The sequence below is a fragment of the Mauremys mutica genome, chromosome 19, assembly GCF_020497125.1.
Source record: "Mauremys mutica isolate MM-2020 ecotype Southern chromosome 19, ASM2049712v1, whole genome shotgun sequence".
In the NCBI taxonomy this organism is placed as follows: Eukaryota; Metazoa; Chordata; order Testudines; family Geoemydidae; genus Mauremys; species Mauremys mutica.
Genome location: NC_059090.1, coordinates 5,212,800 through 5,230,861, shown reverse-complemented (window position 1 = coordinate 5,230,861; position 18,062 = coordinate 5,212,800). Strand labels below are relative to the sequence as shown.

Genomic DNA, 18,062 nt, shown 5'->3' with positions numbered 1-18,062 from the left:
CATAACCCTAACCTGACCCTCACCCTGACCCTAACCCCTCACCCTAACCCAAACCCTACTCCACCCGACCCTAACCCCCACCCTAACCCTAAACCTAGACCCAAACAACCCTAACCCTAACCCCTCACCCTGACCCCTACCCCTAAACCCAACCCTAACCTAACCCTCACCCTAAACCCTAATCCCAACCCTACCCCTAAATCCTAACCCTTATCCTAACCTAACCCTAAACCCTAACCCTACCCTAACCCCCACCCTACCCTAACCTTAAAACCCTAACCCCAACCTAACCCTGACCCTACCCCTAACCCTAACCCTAACCCCTCACCCCCACCCTAACCCTACCCCTGACCCTCACTCTAACCCTACCCCTAACCTAACCCAACCCTGACCCTAACCCTAACCCCCACCCTCACCCCAACCCTACCCTTGACCCTGACCCCTACCCCCCACCCTCACCCTATCCCTATCCTTGACCCTGACCCTAACCCCCACCCCAACCCTAAACCCTAACCCTAACCTTTGTTTAGTTACAAGTTATTTACAAGGGAATCCTCTTCCCAACCCTTTATTAAAAATATTGACCTAACCAATTGAACAACAGGGGGGTTGAGATGGTGATGGGGAATAAGGGAATCCCTCTGATTTACCCTTTCTCCTTCTGTTCTTACAGCCGGTGAAATGTCATTTTCCCCTCTCTCTGCCCTGTTCCTGCTCTTTGTTAGAGTTCAATATATTTTAAGTGAGGAAAATGGTAATAAAAATATCTGCTCTCCAGCAAAACTGAAGCAACAAAAAAAAACTGGGAATGAAACCATTTGTTTCCAAAGGGGAAACTTAATGACTAACAATTGCTTTGAAATGGGGGAACAGTATAACCGTGATGCTCAGGGATTGTTTAGACTAGGAAAAGTGATGGAGTTTAGGTCAGGTCAAGGGGAAAGCTAATATCAGCCATTGCACCTGGGCTGCATCTGCTCTACAACTATAACTGTCTTTTTACACCAAGATCACTAACTTGAGCAGCCAACACAATGTGCAGCCCTAGTGGATGTAAGGCACAGGTAGCTTTTGCCTCAGTGTTGCTTGTTGGGAATCAAACCTCTCTCCCCCACCTGGAGCTGATGAACATTCCTGGCTGGAGGGACACATGCTCCTCCGAGTCAAAAGGAAAGGAGTTGATAGAAAACATCACAGGACTGACCCCAAAGTGGTGTGAGCTTCAAAAGGCAGAAGCAGGCAACTCATCTGGGGGAGCTGAGACACCACAGTGAAGATGGTGCAAAGATCACTATATTGGAATTAGCAAATGTGATTTTTTTTAAAAACAAATCTTTGGCCAGCCCTAATCAAGGCATTTCTTACAGTTCTCTCCCATTTGGATTTTCTGATGTCTAATAGGGAATGACTTGTGATTGAAGCTTTTCCCAAATGCAGAGCATGTGTAGGGTCTCTCTCCACTGTGGATTCTACGATGTCTGACAAGGTCTGAGCGTTCTATGAAGGTTTTCCCGCACTCAGAGCATGTGTAGGGTCTTTCTCCTGTGTGGATTCTCCGATGTCTGCTCAGGCTAGAGCTCTGTTTGAAGCTTTTCCCGCACTCAGCGCATGTGTAGGGCATTTCTCCTGTGTGGATCCTCTGATGTGTGATAAGGTGCGAGCTCTGATTGAAGCTTTTCCCGCACTCCGAGCATGTGTAGGGCGTCTCTCCTGTGTGGATTCTCAAATGTGTGATAAGGCTTGAGCCCCGACTGAAGTGTTTCCCGCACTGAGAGCACGTGTAGGGTGTCTCACCTGTGTGGATTCTACGATGTGTGATAAGCTGTGAGTGCCAATTAAAACTTTTCCCGCACTCAGAGCATGTGCAGGGCGTCTCTCCAGTGTGGATTCTCTGATGTCTGATAAGATGTGAGCGCCAACTGAAGCATTTCCCACACTCAGCGCATCCATAAGGTTTCTCACCTGTGTGGATTCTCCTATGTGTAATAAGGTAGGAGCTCCAATTGAAGCGTTTCCCGCACTCAGCGCATCCATAAGGTTTCTCACCTGTGTGGATTATCTGATGTGCGGTAAGGTGTGAGCTCCGACTGAAGCTTTTCCCACACTCAGAGCACATGTAGGGTCTCTCTCCTCTGTGGATTCCCTGATGTGTGAAAAGGTCTGAACTCCCATTGAAGCTTTTCCCACACTCATGGCATGTGTAGCGTGTCTCTTCCAAGTTGATTCTCTTGCGTGTAATAAGGTCTGAGAGGCTACTTAAGTTTTCCTCTAGCCTCTGCTGAGTCTCACAGGCTTTTGCTTTTTCTGGCAGTGCACAACTCCCGGAAACATTTCCTTTGGGTCTTCCTGATAACGTCCCATGTGGTTCTACTTGCTCAGCATCTTCCTGCTGGGAATTATCCTCCTTGTTCTCACTCACCATCCCAACACCTGATGGGAGACAGAGAGAATCCAGACATAGGTCACTCCCTGTGCCTGAGAAAAAGGAAATGTGAGAGACGGGACTGGAATAAGGGAGAGCCTAGTAGTATGGCATTAAATGACCAAACTTTTCTGTCTGACCCTTCCCAATCAGTGAAACCTGCAGTGAAAAACATTCCCTTGACTTTACTGAATTTGGATTTCCTGTCTTGTTGAATGGGTCCCTGGGAGCTGTCAGGGGAGTAGATGTGAGCTTTGTTGGTTGGGAGATTTGACTGTGTTTTGTCTCCTTGTGAGATGGGCAAATTGGAGGAGCTCTTGCAGCATTTCTGATGATTGAGTTAAAAACTGCTACCAACTTTTGTTTTCAAAATAGCTCAACCCTCAGTGTGTTCAGCCTTTCTGAAAACCTGGCCAACATTTTTGTTGCCCAAATGGCAGCTGAGTTCTTCTGAAAATCTGTCTCTAGGGATGAGTGTGAGACGTTCTGAAAATTCTGGCCTCTGAGTCTGGAAGCTCTAAGAACCTTCAGAACTTTTATCTTGTGTGAGAGCCTGATGAGAAAACCTTCCTTCTGTAGAACTCAGCAGAGATTTTCTCACTGACTTACAATCACAATGTTTTATCTTGATCTCAGGTTTAGATACCAACAAAATGCATTTATTGTATTTTTACATGCAATGTGAAACAAACATCACTAGCTGGGCAGAGGGATAGAAGTAGGTCTGCCACTAAATCACATTTCCTTTCGTCAGTAGCTACCTGAGCAAGGTAGTAACCAGTGGGCAACAGGTGAAAGGCCCATTGTCCATGCTTAGAATACTTCAGCAGCTAGACCTCAGGAATGGAAGAGGCTAATGATCAGTTTCTCTGGGCTAGTTACTTCCAAAGAGTGGGATGAAAGTTTTTGGCTGAATATTTTTTTTTTCTGAAATATTTTGGTTAGCCCAAAATGATTTTTTTGGTTTTGTTTCAGCAAGAAAATTGAAAAAAAAATATTCATCTTGGGTCAACCTGAATGTCTATTATTGTAATTATAATGTTGGTTAGGCTAGCTAGCAAGGGAAAAAAATAATTTGCACCTCTCTTTGTGTAAAAGGGCATGCAGCCTGGACTTCCAGGTGCACAGGGGAAACATGCCCATATTCTGTTACTAGTCAGTGGGAAGCTTTGATTTTTATATGGTCTCCAAAGCCCTTCCCTTACATCATGTAGAAGATGGGGTAACCAGGAAAAACAATGGATTTGTTTAATTTGGAAGTGAAAAATAATTGAAGGTTTTCTAACGTGAAGTCACTTCCCTGACTAGGAACTGAATCCAGGCCATGGCAGTGAAAGTGCCAAATCTGAACCACTAGACTGTCAGGGAGGTGATGATGTTGCATTTCTTCTCACTTATGCTACACTTCATTAGGCTACTTTCTGTCCAATTTCTGAAGCAGCTTCACTGTCCACTCCCTGAGGGGCTAAGAGCAGAGAGTTCAAGAACCCCTGTACTCAGGGTCACAACCTGAGCCCAACCCAAGCCACTGAAACAAACCCAAATGATGCTTCAGCTTCCTCCAGCAGGATCACAGAGCAATACAAAGAAAACCCATGAGGAACAATCCTCCTCTGCTTTCATTTACCCCATCACAGTCCTCTCAGCAGCCAACTCTTGCAGGAAGGACACTGAGCTGATAGGAGCTCTGGCACAGAGACCAAGGGAGGGGTGTTGCTCCCCCTGAGTGTGAGCTGATCACAGTCTGACTCCATGTAACGGGGACTCTGAGCTTTGCCAACTTGTGAGTTCTGTGTCCTCAACAAGCAGCCAAAGTGCTGAACCCCCCAGACCCTTCTGCTGGGAGCATGGTGATTGCACAACAGCTGCAAGCCCTTTTCCCATCTCCTTGCCCTCTTCGGCTTCCCCAGACCTTCCCCACAAATGTTCTATCAGATGCTGGAGGGATCTAAGGACCTGCAGGTTTCCCTCACCCATCTCCTAAAGCAAACAGTGATTCCCTTCTCTGACACTCCTGGGCCTGGGCTTCTTTTGAGATTTTCCCGAGGAGGGCCTGATTCCCTGTGAAAATGTGTGTGTGCCATGCGGGGAACCAGCTTGTCTTCCCCCTCTCTGGGAGCCAGGGCTGGCTCTAGGTTTTTTGCCGCCCCAAGCAAAAAAAATGTTGGCTGCACCCCGTCCTAGCCCTGGCCTCCCCCCTGCACCCCCCCCCTGCTGCCCCAGCCCTGGGCTCTCCCCTCACACACACACACACCCTGCTGCCCCAGCACTGGGCTTCCCCCTTTCCCCCCAACCAGTGCCCCTCACATACACTTCCTGACGCCCCAGGCCTGGGCTCCCCCCCACCCCCACCTGCACCCTCCTTCCGCCGCAGCCCTGGAACACTGGTAACTTGCTCCCAGGGCAGGTCATTCAGCAGGAATTTTGGATGTGCACAAAACACAGACAGGATTGGTTCCCATATGGTTACAGAGCTGCAGTAAAGTGGAACACTTTTCAGCCTGTGTGATTTGAGGATATCTGGATGCATATTATAAGACTGACCTACATAAATGAGGAAAAGTTGAAGTGCCTTTGTTATTCTTTTGTTCCACTCTTTGTTTCTATGGGGAATTTCCCAATGCAATATCACTATCTTCCTTTTAAACAACTAAAAGGAAAAAAAAGGCAATGGCTGTTGAAAATAGCAATTCCAGTCCTAAAAACCACTGGGAAGCATTTCTTGCTCAATTTTATCCTACTTTTTCTACAGCAAATTACAGTGGATCAGTATATTTGATTTGGGAGAAATGAAGTAACAGCTGCCCAAACTGAACTTGAGTATTCCTGAATTTTGAGGTGTTCAAATCTGGAAGGCAGGTGCTGGGTGTGTGTGGGGGGAGGAGGGCTGTGGGCTCCGCAGGGGAGCACGGCAGCATGTATGCAGCAGCGTGTCTGGCACTGCATGGAGCCAGACACACTGGTCTGAGTGGCATGGTAAGGGGGCCTCCAGGTTGGAGAAGGGATGAGGGTTCCAGGGGGGCAGTCAAGGGACAGGGAGCAGGGGGGGTTGGATGGGGTGGAGGTTCGGGGGGGCAGTCAGGGGCCGGGAGAAGGGGGGGTTAGATTGGTCAGAGGTTCGGGGGGGTAGTCAGGGGACAGGCAGCGGTTGGATAGGCATGGGAGTCCCAGGAGTTTGTCAGGGAACAGGTAGGGGGTGGGGTCCTGGGAGGAAGTTGGGGGGGGTCTCAGGAGGGGGCAGTTGGGGACAAGGAGAAGAGAGGCTTAGATAGGGGGTGGGATTCCAAGGGGCAGTTATGGGACAAGGACCAGTGGCGCTTAGATAGGGGGTGGGGTCCTGGGGGGCAGTTAGGGGCAGGGGTCCTGGGAGGGGGCAATCAAGGGACAAGGACCAGTGGCGCTTAGATAGGGGGTGGGGTCCTGGGGGGCAGTGGTCCCGGGAGGGGGCAATCAGGGGATAAGGACCAGCAGCGCTTAGATAGGGGGTGAGGTCCTGGGGGGCAGTTAGGGGCAGGGGTCCCAGTAGGGGATGATCAGGGGACAGGGAGCGGGGAGTTGGATGGGTTGGGGTTTCTGTGGGGGGCAGTCAGAGGAAGTGGATGGTGGCAGGGTGGGGCTTCCCTCCCCCTGGAGTGTCCTGTTTTTTGCATGTTAAAATATGGTTCCCTACCCTTCACAGTGCAACTCTCCACTCACAGCACACTGCCACATGAGGTCCCCCTCCTTCCTTTCCAGTTGGTAGTGGCCAAGGGAATGCTGGGAAATGTAGTTCTTTCCCTGCTCCAGGGCTGGCTCTACAGGCAGGGAGCTAACCAAGAAACTACAGCTCCCAGAGCCCCCTGTTGGTTCTCAGCTCCCATGCCGCCCTTGCAAATGGGCTGCCCCAAGCAGATGCTTGCTTTCTTGGTGCCTAGAGCCACCCCTGTTGGGAGCTGAGCTTTTTCAGACTCTCCCCCACTAGATGAGTCCAACAGCACCTCCCCCTGTTAGGAGAATCCTAAATTCCACTCTACCCCCCTGGTTACTCTGACCAGCTGATGGTGACAGCATGCTAAATCAACCCCAGCTCTCTGGGCTAGAGAGCAGCATCTAACCAGCCTTGTGACAGCTCCGGTTTGCTCGCTGGAGACATAACGAACCAGGAAAGACGGCAACTGTCAGAAAGGGAACCTCAACTCTCAAATAAACACCCTCAGGGCTCCTTCTACATGGAGACTGGGCAGCTGAAGAGACTCAAACCTGGCTAGCTCAGTTGGTAGCACATAACACTTTAAATCCCATGGTCGTGCATTAAAGCCCCACATTGGGTGGTAGTGACAGCCACTCTTCCGCTTATATTCACAGCCCAAAATGAAATAAACTCTCTGTCCTCTCTACCATCTTAGGCAGGTAATGTGTCTTCCTCCCTCTAAGCTTCAGTAAAACATGAAGAGAGAACAAACTGACGTTTGCATCCTGTGTTGAGAGAGGATCTTCTCCTCTTCCATTCTACCCCAGGCAACAGAGCGGGGATAATAACCATTTAACGGATAATTCCAGAGAGAAAAGTTTGGTCATTATAAATAGGATGATCCACTGAATCATATAGAAAGTGGAGCAGGGAGGGATCCTGAGAGTCAGGACCAAGTATCCCTAGGCCATCCCTGACAGGTATTTGTATAAACCCTTCTTAAAATCCTCTGATGACGGAGATTCTGAAAATTTCCATTGAGGCCTCTGCCATGCAATCCACAACGCTTGGGCCAGGCTGATTCAGAAAATTTGGATTCAGTTCACAGTTTGGTCCCATTATTTTCTGTGCAAACATGGACAAATTACAGCACATCTTCGGGCCTCAGTTTCCCTATCTGTAAAATGGGAACTGCCCTCCCACACTTGGTCTATTTCACCTGTGAGTTGTTGGCAGCAAGGACTCTCTCGCTCACTCTGAGTTGTATAATACCTGGCAGAATCAGGGCCCCCACCCTTGGTCAGGGTCTCTGCAATGCTTGGCACAACTGGGGCACTCACTCTTGGATGGGGTATCTGCAGTGCCCAACACAATGAGGCCCCAATCTAGGAGCCTAATGAGGATACAAAAATCTCCCCTTTCATTTGTTTATTTTAAAAAATCCATTTTTAGCCTTCAAGTTCAGGCAGAAAACATGGCCCAAGAGTCTCAGAAAAACCGAGAAAGTAATAACATTACCCCCAAAGGGAGCATTTTTAAACACCTCGTGATTTTTAAGCTGCCTTCTGGATTTTTGAGTCCAGACTCCTAGTTATTGTTCTCAATCTAACCTTGGCTGAACTTTGGAACTGTAATCAGTGACACTGAACTAGGAAATGGAGTTGTACAAACAATTTTCCTTGGGCCATTGGTCATCATAGCTTTCTTTACTGGGGTGGAAACCAAGAACTGAGTGTGTACTCTTTCCACCCCAGTTCTTTCCAAATCCTTGGCCTTGGTTAGGGTAAATTTACAATTCTCCAAAGCAGAAACCTTTTAAAAAAACACTCACAATTTCAGCCGTGTTAGTGAGCAATGGCTTCCCGAAACATGCCCAGCTTTTCTTTAATTTGGTGGCACAGTTCCAGGCAAGGGACTGGATACAGGGCTGGATCATAATCTTTGTTTGTTACCAGAGCTGGAGATTCTATTCAAAAATATCTATTTTTCTGCAGCTATTAGATTTCTAACACTGATTTTATACACATTTTCAACACCTACAAAGAATAAATTCAACAAAAAGCCCACTTCTATTTCCTCAACATCTGTGTCATGAAGGGCGGCATTCCCCATAACATTGGATTAGCTAGGAGAGAACTTTTGGAGGGCCTGGGCTACAAATCATTTGGAAACCAAATACATGGGCATTTTGCCTAGTTCAAAATCACCTAATGTGGAATTCTATCCCCAGATCATCTGAGATAATATTGACTTCAACAATTGAACTACACTGTGATCATATGCACTTCCTTCAGTTAGTTCGGGTTCTGCTGCTGTTCACCATTCCTGAGTGGAGATTTTAAATCACTGCTGCGTCTTTGTTAGAATGTCCAGTAAATTGGAGAGTTCTCCCTTGTTGACATAACTGCACTTGAATTTTCTCCATGTCATCATGGAGGGGTGGGGGGAAAGCAAAGCTGAAGTGAGAAATGACGACTTTAGTAAATGGTCATCAGTCTTAAGTTCTCCAATAAATCTGAGCTACATCCTATCAAACTGAACTATTATCCAACTGGGTGACCAAACAGCCTTCAGGAAAGATAGAAACCCACATCACAGAGAGACAGAATATATGACAATGAAAGTGAAATTCCAGAGCAAGTTACACCTGATTATTCAGAATCAGGACAAGAGATTCTCCCATCACATTATCCTCCGATCCATTCAAACCTGCTTCACTCAGCACTGTCTCAATAGTCAGTTATGTTATTTACAACATGCTTAGTATCCTAGCATCCCCATCATGGGGGACAAAACAGCTATCTTGTAAGAAGTGGCTTTACCAATAGATGGAACCTGGGATTTAAACTCCAAATGATCACACTGAGTTTGGGATCCATTTGAATTCCCCTTCCAGGTCTTTGACACTTACATCTGCACTCATAGTGACTCTGATATAGGATTAAAGAAGTCAAATCATCATCTCCAAGCACAGATAACGGAGAATGCTTCATCACATGACACTTTGAAAAGTGGATGGATAAAATGTGATGATGATAACCTCTGCCTGGCTCAGACAAAAGGTAACAGTTCTGCAGTGATGGGGAAGGAGGGAATCTCTGAGTCGCCCCATCTCCTTCCAGTGTCACAGAGGCTGAAATGACACTTTTTTTCCTGCCCCTGCTCCTCTTCATTTACATATAATTTGAAAAGTTCCCAATAGAACTGCTCTTCAGCACAACCCAGAGCAACATGAGAACAACTGGCAATGACACAATCTGTATCACTGGTGACTCTAACAATAACTTTGCAATAGGAGGAATGGTATAAATGTGATGCTCCCTCATTCCTGATAGGAAGTGCACACTTGAATTACTCATGAGACAATGGAGTTGACAGCAAGGACAAATGGGCCCACCTCAAAACAGGGCAAACTGCAAAAGGCAAAAATGGGCCCCTCTTCTGGACAAGTTGAGGGATAACGGTGCTGCAAACAGTTCAAGCAGTTTTAAAAGTTACTATGTCGGAATCAGGAAAAAATATTAAAGAAAAAAAGTATTGATAGCCCTAGAGGTTTTTATGGTGTTGATCTCCCTTGCAGATTCTCTGATGGCTAACATGGGCTGAGTGCCAAGAGAAGCTTTTCCCACACTTACGGCATTCAAAGGGCCTCTCCCCTGTGTGGATTCTCTGATGTTCAGAAAGAGCTGAGCTCTTAGTGAAGTATTTTCCACACTCACAGCATTTATAGGGCCTCTCCCCTGTGTGGATTCGCTGATGAGTAATAAGGTTTGAGCGGCGATTGAAGGTTTTCCCACACTCAGAGCATTCATAGGGCCTCTCACCTGTGTGGATTCTCTGATGTTCAGAAAGGGCTGAGGTGTTAGTGAAGCATTTTCCACATTCACTGCATTTATATGGCCTCTCCCCTGTGTGGATTCTCTGATGTTTAGAAAGGGCTGAGCTGCTAAGAAAGCATTTTCCACACTCACAGCATTTATAGGGCCTCTCCCCTGTGTGGATTGTCTGATGGGTAATAAGGTTTGAGCTGCGATTGAAGGATTTCCCACACTCACTGCATTCATAGGGCCTCTCTCCTGTGTGGATTCTCTGATGTTCAGAAAGGGCTGAGGTGTTAGTGAAGCATTTTCCACATTCATGGCATTCAAAGGGCCTCTCCCCTGTGTGGATTCTCTGATGTTTAGAAATGCCTGAGGTGTTAGTGAAGCATTTTCCACATTCATGGCATTCAAAGGGCCTCTCCCCTGTGTGGATTCTCTGATGTTCAGAAAGGGCTGAGCTCTTCGTGAAGCGTTTTCCACAATCACTGCATTCATAGGGTCTCTCTCCTGTGTGGATTCTCTGATGTTCAGAAAGGGCTGAGCTCTTCGTGAAACATTTTCCACATTCACTGCATTCATAGGGCCTCTCCCCTGTGTGGATTCTCTGATGCTTTATATGGCTTGAGTAGTCACATACGTTTTTCCCACACTCAGCACATGTATTTTTTCTCTTTCCCCTGAAGATTTCCTGCTGTTTTGTGGTTTCCTTGAGGTCCGTCTGAGTTCCCCAACAGGGAATACATTTAAACAGTTTCTCCCCTGGCTGGTTTCCCTGCTCTTTTTCTGGTCTGTGCTGAATCTCAGAGGAGTTTCCCTGTTCATGACTCCTGGACACATTCCTTTTCAATCTTTGCGATAATTCTCTGTGTTTATCCACTTGCTCAACGTTTTCCTGCTGAGAATTCTGCTCCTCTTTCTCACATACCATTGCATCACCTGCCATGATAGAGACAGAAACCTCAGACAGGGATGGAAAGGGGAAGGCCAAACCAAAACAAGTGCTGGAGAGAGGTCAAATAAAAATCAGGAACTGAACTCCCCTAAATGTTGTAATAGGATTTTATGTTTATGTTTTATCTGATTCAGAATGAAGGATAACAAATAATTATGTAGCGTGCATTAAGTGTATTGGTGTATGATCTGATCACATCCCGCCAGCCACTCTTTTTGAATAACAGAAAGGAATGGCCAAATGCCAGTCCAGAATCTGTGTCTGGACTGATTTCAAGGCAGTAACAGACCTTTGAGGGTCTTTTGTAGGTTTAGCGTTTTAAAATAAGTAAAAGAATGCCATGGTTGTTTTCTTTTGCACTGCAATTTGATATTCCTGTTCAAAACGTTATGTGTAAATTAATTCTGTTTTGTGTGTAAATGAGGAATGTGTGTGTTAAGAGATGTGTGATGGCCATCGCTGAACCAGATGTACGAGGGAGGAAGCGGCAACAGATGCAAGGGCGCCAAGAGGCTGCAACATGCCCCTACTGAAATGCCAGAGGAGGGCTGATTGATGACTCTAAAGATGAGACATGCACCTATCAGTGGGGACAAAATAGCTGTGATCAAAACCAAATGGGATAACTCCCTGAGGAACTACTTGATGAAAGATCAAGATAAAGGATGAAAAGGACAATTTAAGAAAACAAGCACTCGTCAAACAATTCATTACAACATGATGGTGCAAAACTCATTGGTCCCAATGAAGGAAAATCAGTATATAACCAGGGTGCCTTGCCATGAAACTTTGGGTCCATTCTACCAAGACTTCCCCAGAGGATTGTGTTGCAACCGACGGAACCCGGCTCCTCCTACCCATGATCAAACTAGCTGGCCATTAGGTTGATCTGGACTCTGGACTGGTAACTATAACATTGACTGGTTGGACAGTGTGTGTGTGTGTGATGTGTGATTGAATGCATATGCTAATTGTTATAGCTTCAATAAATGTGGCATATTGCCTTTTCCCCTGAAAAAGATCCCATGTGCTTCTTATAAGCATAACAGGGTAACACCCACAAGGCAGCTAGCTAGCACATCTTGGAGAGACTGTTCAAATTAGGTTGTTCATTAAGACACACCTGGTTGACAATGGACCATGGGAGAAGCCCATCTACACTGAGTGGATTGTCATGTAGTCTGTCATGTGGACTGTCTGGAATCTAGGTAATGGCTTCCTGCAATGACTGAGGGAAATTGGGCATGAACATGTGACTTGCACATGTGACTCCAAACTCCATCTTGTTGCTGTAATTTTCCACAGTAAGAACAATGGGATGCCCTTCACATGGCAAAAGTATAAAAGGCCCTGGAAACACCTCCATTTTGTCTTCAATCCTGCTTCTTACCTCTGGAGGAACTTTGCTACAAACTGAAGCTCTGAACAAAGGACTGAATGACCCATCCCAGCTGTAGATGTACTCCAGAGACTTGACTTATTTCATCACTGCTACAAGCCTGAACCAAGAACTTTGCCATTACTGGATGTAATTGATTCCCTCAGCCAATTTTAACTCCCCCCTTTCTTTCTTTTTATGAATAAACCTTTAGATATTAGATACTAAAGGATTGGCACCAGCATGATTTTTGGGTAAGCAGGGGCGGCTCTAGGCACCAGCAAACCAAGCTGTTGCCTAGGGCGGCCAAATCTAGGGGGCGGCAGGCTGGGCCGGTGGACCTGCCGCAGTCATGCCTGCGGGAGGTCCACCGGAGCCGCGGACGAGCGGACCTGCCGCAGGCATGACTGCGGAGGGGGCGCTCGTCCCGCGGCTCGGCTGGACCTCCCGCAGGCATGACTGCGGCAGCTCAAGCGGAGCCGCCGGACCCGCGAACCGTCCGCAGCCGTGCCCGCGGGAGGTCCGCTCGTCCCGGGGCTCCGGTGGACCTGCCGCGGGAGCTCAACCGGAGCCGCAGGAAGAGGGGACCCGCCGCGGGACCGAGGAAGGGCGGCGCAGCACACCGCGCTGCTTGGGGCAGCCTATTTTCTAGAGCCGCCCCTGTGGGTAAGATTTAAGTTATATATTGACCAGGGAGTGGCAGGCCCTTTGGGATCAGAAGAAACTATCATTTAATGACACTGGTTGTAAAGAACCACTCAGCTCTGAATCCATTCTTTGGTGGTGTTATAAGAACCGGAATGCCTGAGAAAACTGCCTTTATGTTTTCTTGTTAGCCAGTGTGGTGAAACAGGAGTTTACTTTTGTGGCTGGTTTGGTCTATCTTATAAAAGAACAGGAGTATTTGTGGCACCTAAGAGACTAACCAATTTATTTGAGTATAAGCTTTAAAGTGGGCTGTAGCCCACTTTATCGGATGCATGCTTATGCTCAAATAAATTGGTTAGTCTCTTAGGTGCCACAAGTACTCCTGTTCTTTTTGTGGATACAGACTAACATGGCTGCTACTCTGAAACTTATAAAAGAATATCCACCAGTTTTGGGTTGTGTTTGCCCTATTTCTCAGCAGTTATCCTGAATTTGGCATCCTCAGTTGTGACCCACTAAGGCTCAGTGACAGGGTGCCAAGGGAGGGGGCTGGGTCATGGATTTACAGGGAGTTAGGTGACCCAACCTTCATACAGTCTCCCTTGGGACAGCCCTCTTTGGGGTATGTCTAAGATGCATCAGGGAGTCGGCCGCCTTCCAGGCTGGGTCTCACGCTAGTGCATTAAAAATGGCTGTGGAGACATTGCTTTGATGTTAGGGCTCTGCTTGGAGTTCAGACCATTCAGCCCACCCACCCCCCTCAGCCCCTGGCTTTAGAACCCAAGCTACAGCCCAACTGCCTACACCGTTATTTGTAGTGAGTCAGCCTGGACTCTGGCTGGGAGGCAGCTGCCAGACGCAGTGCAGACATACCCTTAATGGGCGACACACTCGCTTTAGCTTTTTCCAAGAGCAAACCCCAGTTCCCCTTAGAACCATAGAGTTAAAAGGGACCACAGAGGCCAAGGTGCAGGATTTGCTGCGACTAAACCAGCCTCCTTTTGGAAACCTCCAGTGAATAACCTTCCACCACCGCCCTAGGCGTCTGTTCCATTCTCCTACAGTTCTTCCAGTTAGGAAGTTGTTCCTGAGATTTAATCTAAATCTGCTGTGCTGTAGTTTGAACCCCCTGCTTCTTGTCCTGCCCTCTGTGACGAGAGAGAAGAACTGTTCCCCATCCTCTGTATGGCAGCCTGTAGTGGGGAAGACCAGCAGGGACCACAACCCGCCCGTTGGGCTACAGAGCCAGGAAAGCCACCTCCAAGCCAGGAAGCTGAGGGGCGGGACAGGAAGCAGAAGTACAAAAGGAGGGGGCCCTGCAGCTCAGTTGGGCTGGAGCTGCCGAGGGAGACAGATGCTTATCACCCGCTGCCAGAGTGGGACACTGAGGACCTGCTGTGGCTGCCACCAGAGGACTGGCCAGAGCTCCCAGGGTCACCAGCCAGTTGAGGTGCCAACGAGCTGATGGGGCTGCCACAGACCACCGACCCGGGGAAATGGAGGCCAGAGGTACCAAACCCTGGGGATTGTAGGAAGTAGCCCAGGGAAACTAGACCATTGTCTGGCTGAGTATTGGCCTGACACTAAGTAAGGGTGTTGTGGGTGGATCCCCGCTGATCCAGTGGTGGATTACACTGCCACTGCTAGGGCCTGGGACTGGGACCCAGTGGAGTCAGGTGGGCCAGGGTCCCCCTACCTCCTGCCATCCCACCTTCGGCCAGGAGGCCTGTGTTGGTCGACCGTCTGCCGAGCTAGAATGCTAGACTGTTTGGTGCTCGCCCCTGCCTGAGCCCTAGACTGTTTGGTGCTCGCCTTGGGCAAAGCCCCTAATTGTTTGCTGCCCCACCCTGCCTGCGGGCCTGGGCTTGGAGACTTTGCAGCTCTGTCCTGAGACAGACCAGGAGGGATGGCCACACACGCTCACACAGCCTTTCGAGTATTTGAAGATCGCTGTTATATCTCCCCCATTAACTCATTTCCAAACTAAACACACTCAGTTCCATCAGCCTTTGCTCACTGGTTTGTGTTCCACCCCTTTGATCATCTTTGTCACTTGCCTCTGGATTCTTTCCAGTTTCTCTACATCCTGTCTAGTCACTGGTGACCAAAACTGGACGCAGGATTCCCCTGAGGCCTAACCAGTGCTGAGCAGAGCAGTACTATCACCACCTGTGATTTGCATGCTATGCTTCTCTTAATGCATTTGCTTCTTTTTTGCAGTATCATCACACTGTTGAGTTCATGTTGAGGTTGTGATCTATCACAACTCCCAGATCCTTCTCAGCAGTGCTGCTGCCATGCCAGTTATCCCCCAGTCAGGATTTGTCCATCGGGTTTTTCTTCCCGAACTGTAGCACCTTACACTTGTCTTTGTTCAATTTTATTGTTGCCTATAGACCAGTTTGCCAATTTATCACGATTCCTTTGAAATTTTGCTCTAGCCTCCAAAGTGTTGACAACCCCCACAGCTTTGTGTCGTCTGCAAATTTGATCAGTATGCTCTCTATTCTTACATCCAGGTCATTAATGAAGACGTTAAATAGCAACAGACACAAAACAGATCCCTGTGAAACCTCATTTGAGAAATCCCTCCAATCTGACATCATTCCAATAATAAAAAACAGGAGTACTTGTGGCACCTTAAAGACTAACAAATTTATTGTAGCATGAGCTTTCGTGAGCTAAAGCTCACTTCTTCGGATGCATAGAATGGAACACACAGACAGGAGATATTTATACATACAGAGAACATGAAAAGGTGGAAGTATGCATACCAACAGGCAGAGTCAAATCAATTGAGATGAGCTATCGTTAGCAGGAGGAAAAAAAACTTTTTGAAGTGATAATTAAGATGGCCCATAGAAGGTGTGAGGAGAACTTAACATAGGGAAATAGATTCAATTGGTGTAATGACCCAACCATTCCCAGTCTTTATTTAGACTGGGAATGGTTGGGTCATTACACCAATTGAATCTATTTCCCTATGTTAAGTTCTCCTCACACCTTCTATGGGCCATCTTAATTATCACTTCAAAAAGTTTTTTTTCCTCCTGCTAACGATAGCTCATCTCAATTGATTTGACTCTGCCTGTTGGTATGCATACTTCCACCTTTTCATGTTCTCTGTATGTATAAATATCTCCTGTCTGTGTGTTCCATTCTATGCATCCGAAGAAGTGAGCTTTAGCTCACGAAAGCTCATGCTACAATAAATTTGTTAGTCTTTAAGGTGCCACAAGTACTCCTGTTTTTTTTTTTGCGGATACAGACTAACACGGCTGCTACTCTGAAACCATTCCAATAATAGTTATTCTTTGCTTGCTATTGTGTAACCAATTATATATCCACTTAATGGGAGTTCCATTGAGCCTGCATTTCTCCAGCTTACTCATGGGACTGTGTCAAAAGTCTTTTTGAAGTCCAGGTCTATTTTAGCCACCAAACCAGTTGCCCTATCAAAGGATATCAGGCTGGTTTGTCATGCTATGTTCTTAGTAAATCCATGCTGGCTGCTACTGATTACCCCTTCATCCTCCGGGTATTCGCAAACTGAATGTTTTATACATTGCTCTAATAGCTTCCCTGGTATTGAGGTCAGGCTGACTAGGCTCCAGCTCCTCCTTTTTCCCCTTTGTAAAGATGGGCCCTATGTTAACCCTTCTCCAGTCTTCTGGGACCTCTCCTGTCATCTGAGTTTGCAAATATTGCCAGAGGCTCTGAGATTTCATCAGCTAATTCTGGGCTGAACAGCAAGAAAGGAGGTGGGGAGCTGGCTTTGGGGATTAAGAGCTCTGTTATCAACATTTCAGCTGTTGAGCTTGAGTTGATGGCTAGCCAACCACGAGGAGTCATCAGAGGGAGGCGGAGATTTCAGTTTGGACAGAAGGAGACAGGTCTGGAGTAGAGCGGTAGATCTGTGATTCATCAGCATACGGATAGTAGCTGAATTTGTGTCTGGGGGTGAGATTTCCCAGAGATAAAGTGCAGAGGAAGTGACCAAGGACTGAGCCCTGTAGAAGCCCCACAGAAGAGTGGAGTGGGGGTGAGGATGATCTTCCTAAGGACACGCAGAAGAAGTGGTTACAGAGGTAGGAGGAGAACCAGGAAGCAGACAAGATGTCAAGACAATGACCATGGTCAGTGGTATTAAAGGTGACTGACAGGTCAAGAAGAATAAGGATGGAGCACTGGTTATGAGCTTTGCTTAGGGACAGATCATTAGAGACTATGGCAAAAGCATTCTCAGTGGAGGGCCCTAAATATCTGCCTCCCTGAAACCGTCTCTTCCCACTGCCACCAGATCCTTCCTGCTCCTTGGAGCAAACACTCCCCATCCCCTTCCCACTATCCTCAGTCTTTTCCACTTTCAGGTATCCCAGATCTCCTACCCAAATCCTCCCCCTCCAACAGCACCACTACTGAGACCTCCACCCCTTTTCTCCATTCCCAGGCTCCCACTCCCCCAAAGCACCACACTCCCTGTTCCCAGGAGATTCTGTCTCTGATTCCTCACCTCCTCTTCCTTCCATGGTAGCCATCCCTCCCTGATTCCCTCTAGTCTTCCGCATACCTATCCCTTTCCTCCCACTACACTCAGCCTTCCCTACCTTGTGACAGCCCACAAGCACTAGCTCCCCCATCATCTTCTCCCCTCCCATGCTCCCTGCACTGGGTCAGCTGTAGCTGTAACTGGATGGTGGAGGGAGTAGTTGGAGCAACTTGGCAGAGCTGTGACTGTGATATGAAGGGAGGTGCATGTGAACGCTGAGGGACCTAGTCTGCCCCATTTCAATGCACTCAGTGGGCTGTTGCTGAGACAGGGCAGAGCAGAGGTGGCATTGTGGGGGTGGTGTGAACCTTAACTCTTCATTTCCCCTTCTAAGAACCGAGGGGACAGGAATCCTTACCCAGCGAGGTCACATTCTCATAGTTCTCCTGCATGACGTCTCTGCAGAGGGCTCTTTGACGGGGGTCCAGCAGAGCCCACTCTTCCCTGGTGAAATACACAGCCACCTCCTCGAAGGTCACCGGCCTCTGAAAGAGCAAGAGCCCCCCACTCACACCTGTTGCCCCACTCACAACCCCACTATTCATGGGGGAGAGGAGCCAATCAAATGGATGCTCAGAAAGCGAGACAGTCAGCAGGGTCCCACCCCCATACTGCTCAGAGC

General features: G+C 47.8%; 1 protein-coding gene across 1 annotated transcript; it reads right to left on the bottom strand.

Moving 5' to 3' along the window:
• Positions 1 to 1,543: 1,543 nt before the first annotated feature.
• On the bottom strand, positions 1,544 to 17,549 carry LOC123353245 (zinc finger protein 420-like; the record flags this gene model as incomplete). Its single annotated transcript, XM_044994217.1, has 3 exons — positions 17,499 to 17,549; positions 9,733 to 10,685; positions 1,544 to 2,198 (listed from the first exon to the last, which is right to left on the bottom strand). Coding segments are annotated over exons 1-3 (1,659 nt in total), but the record flags the coding sequence as incomplete, so codon positions are not given.
• Between the last annotated feature and the right edge of the window lie 513 nt (positions 17,550 to 18,062).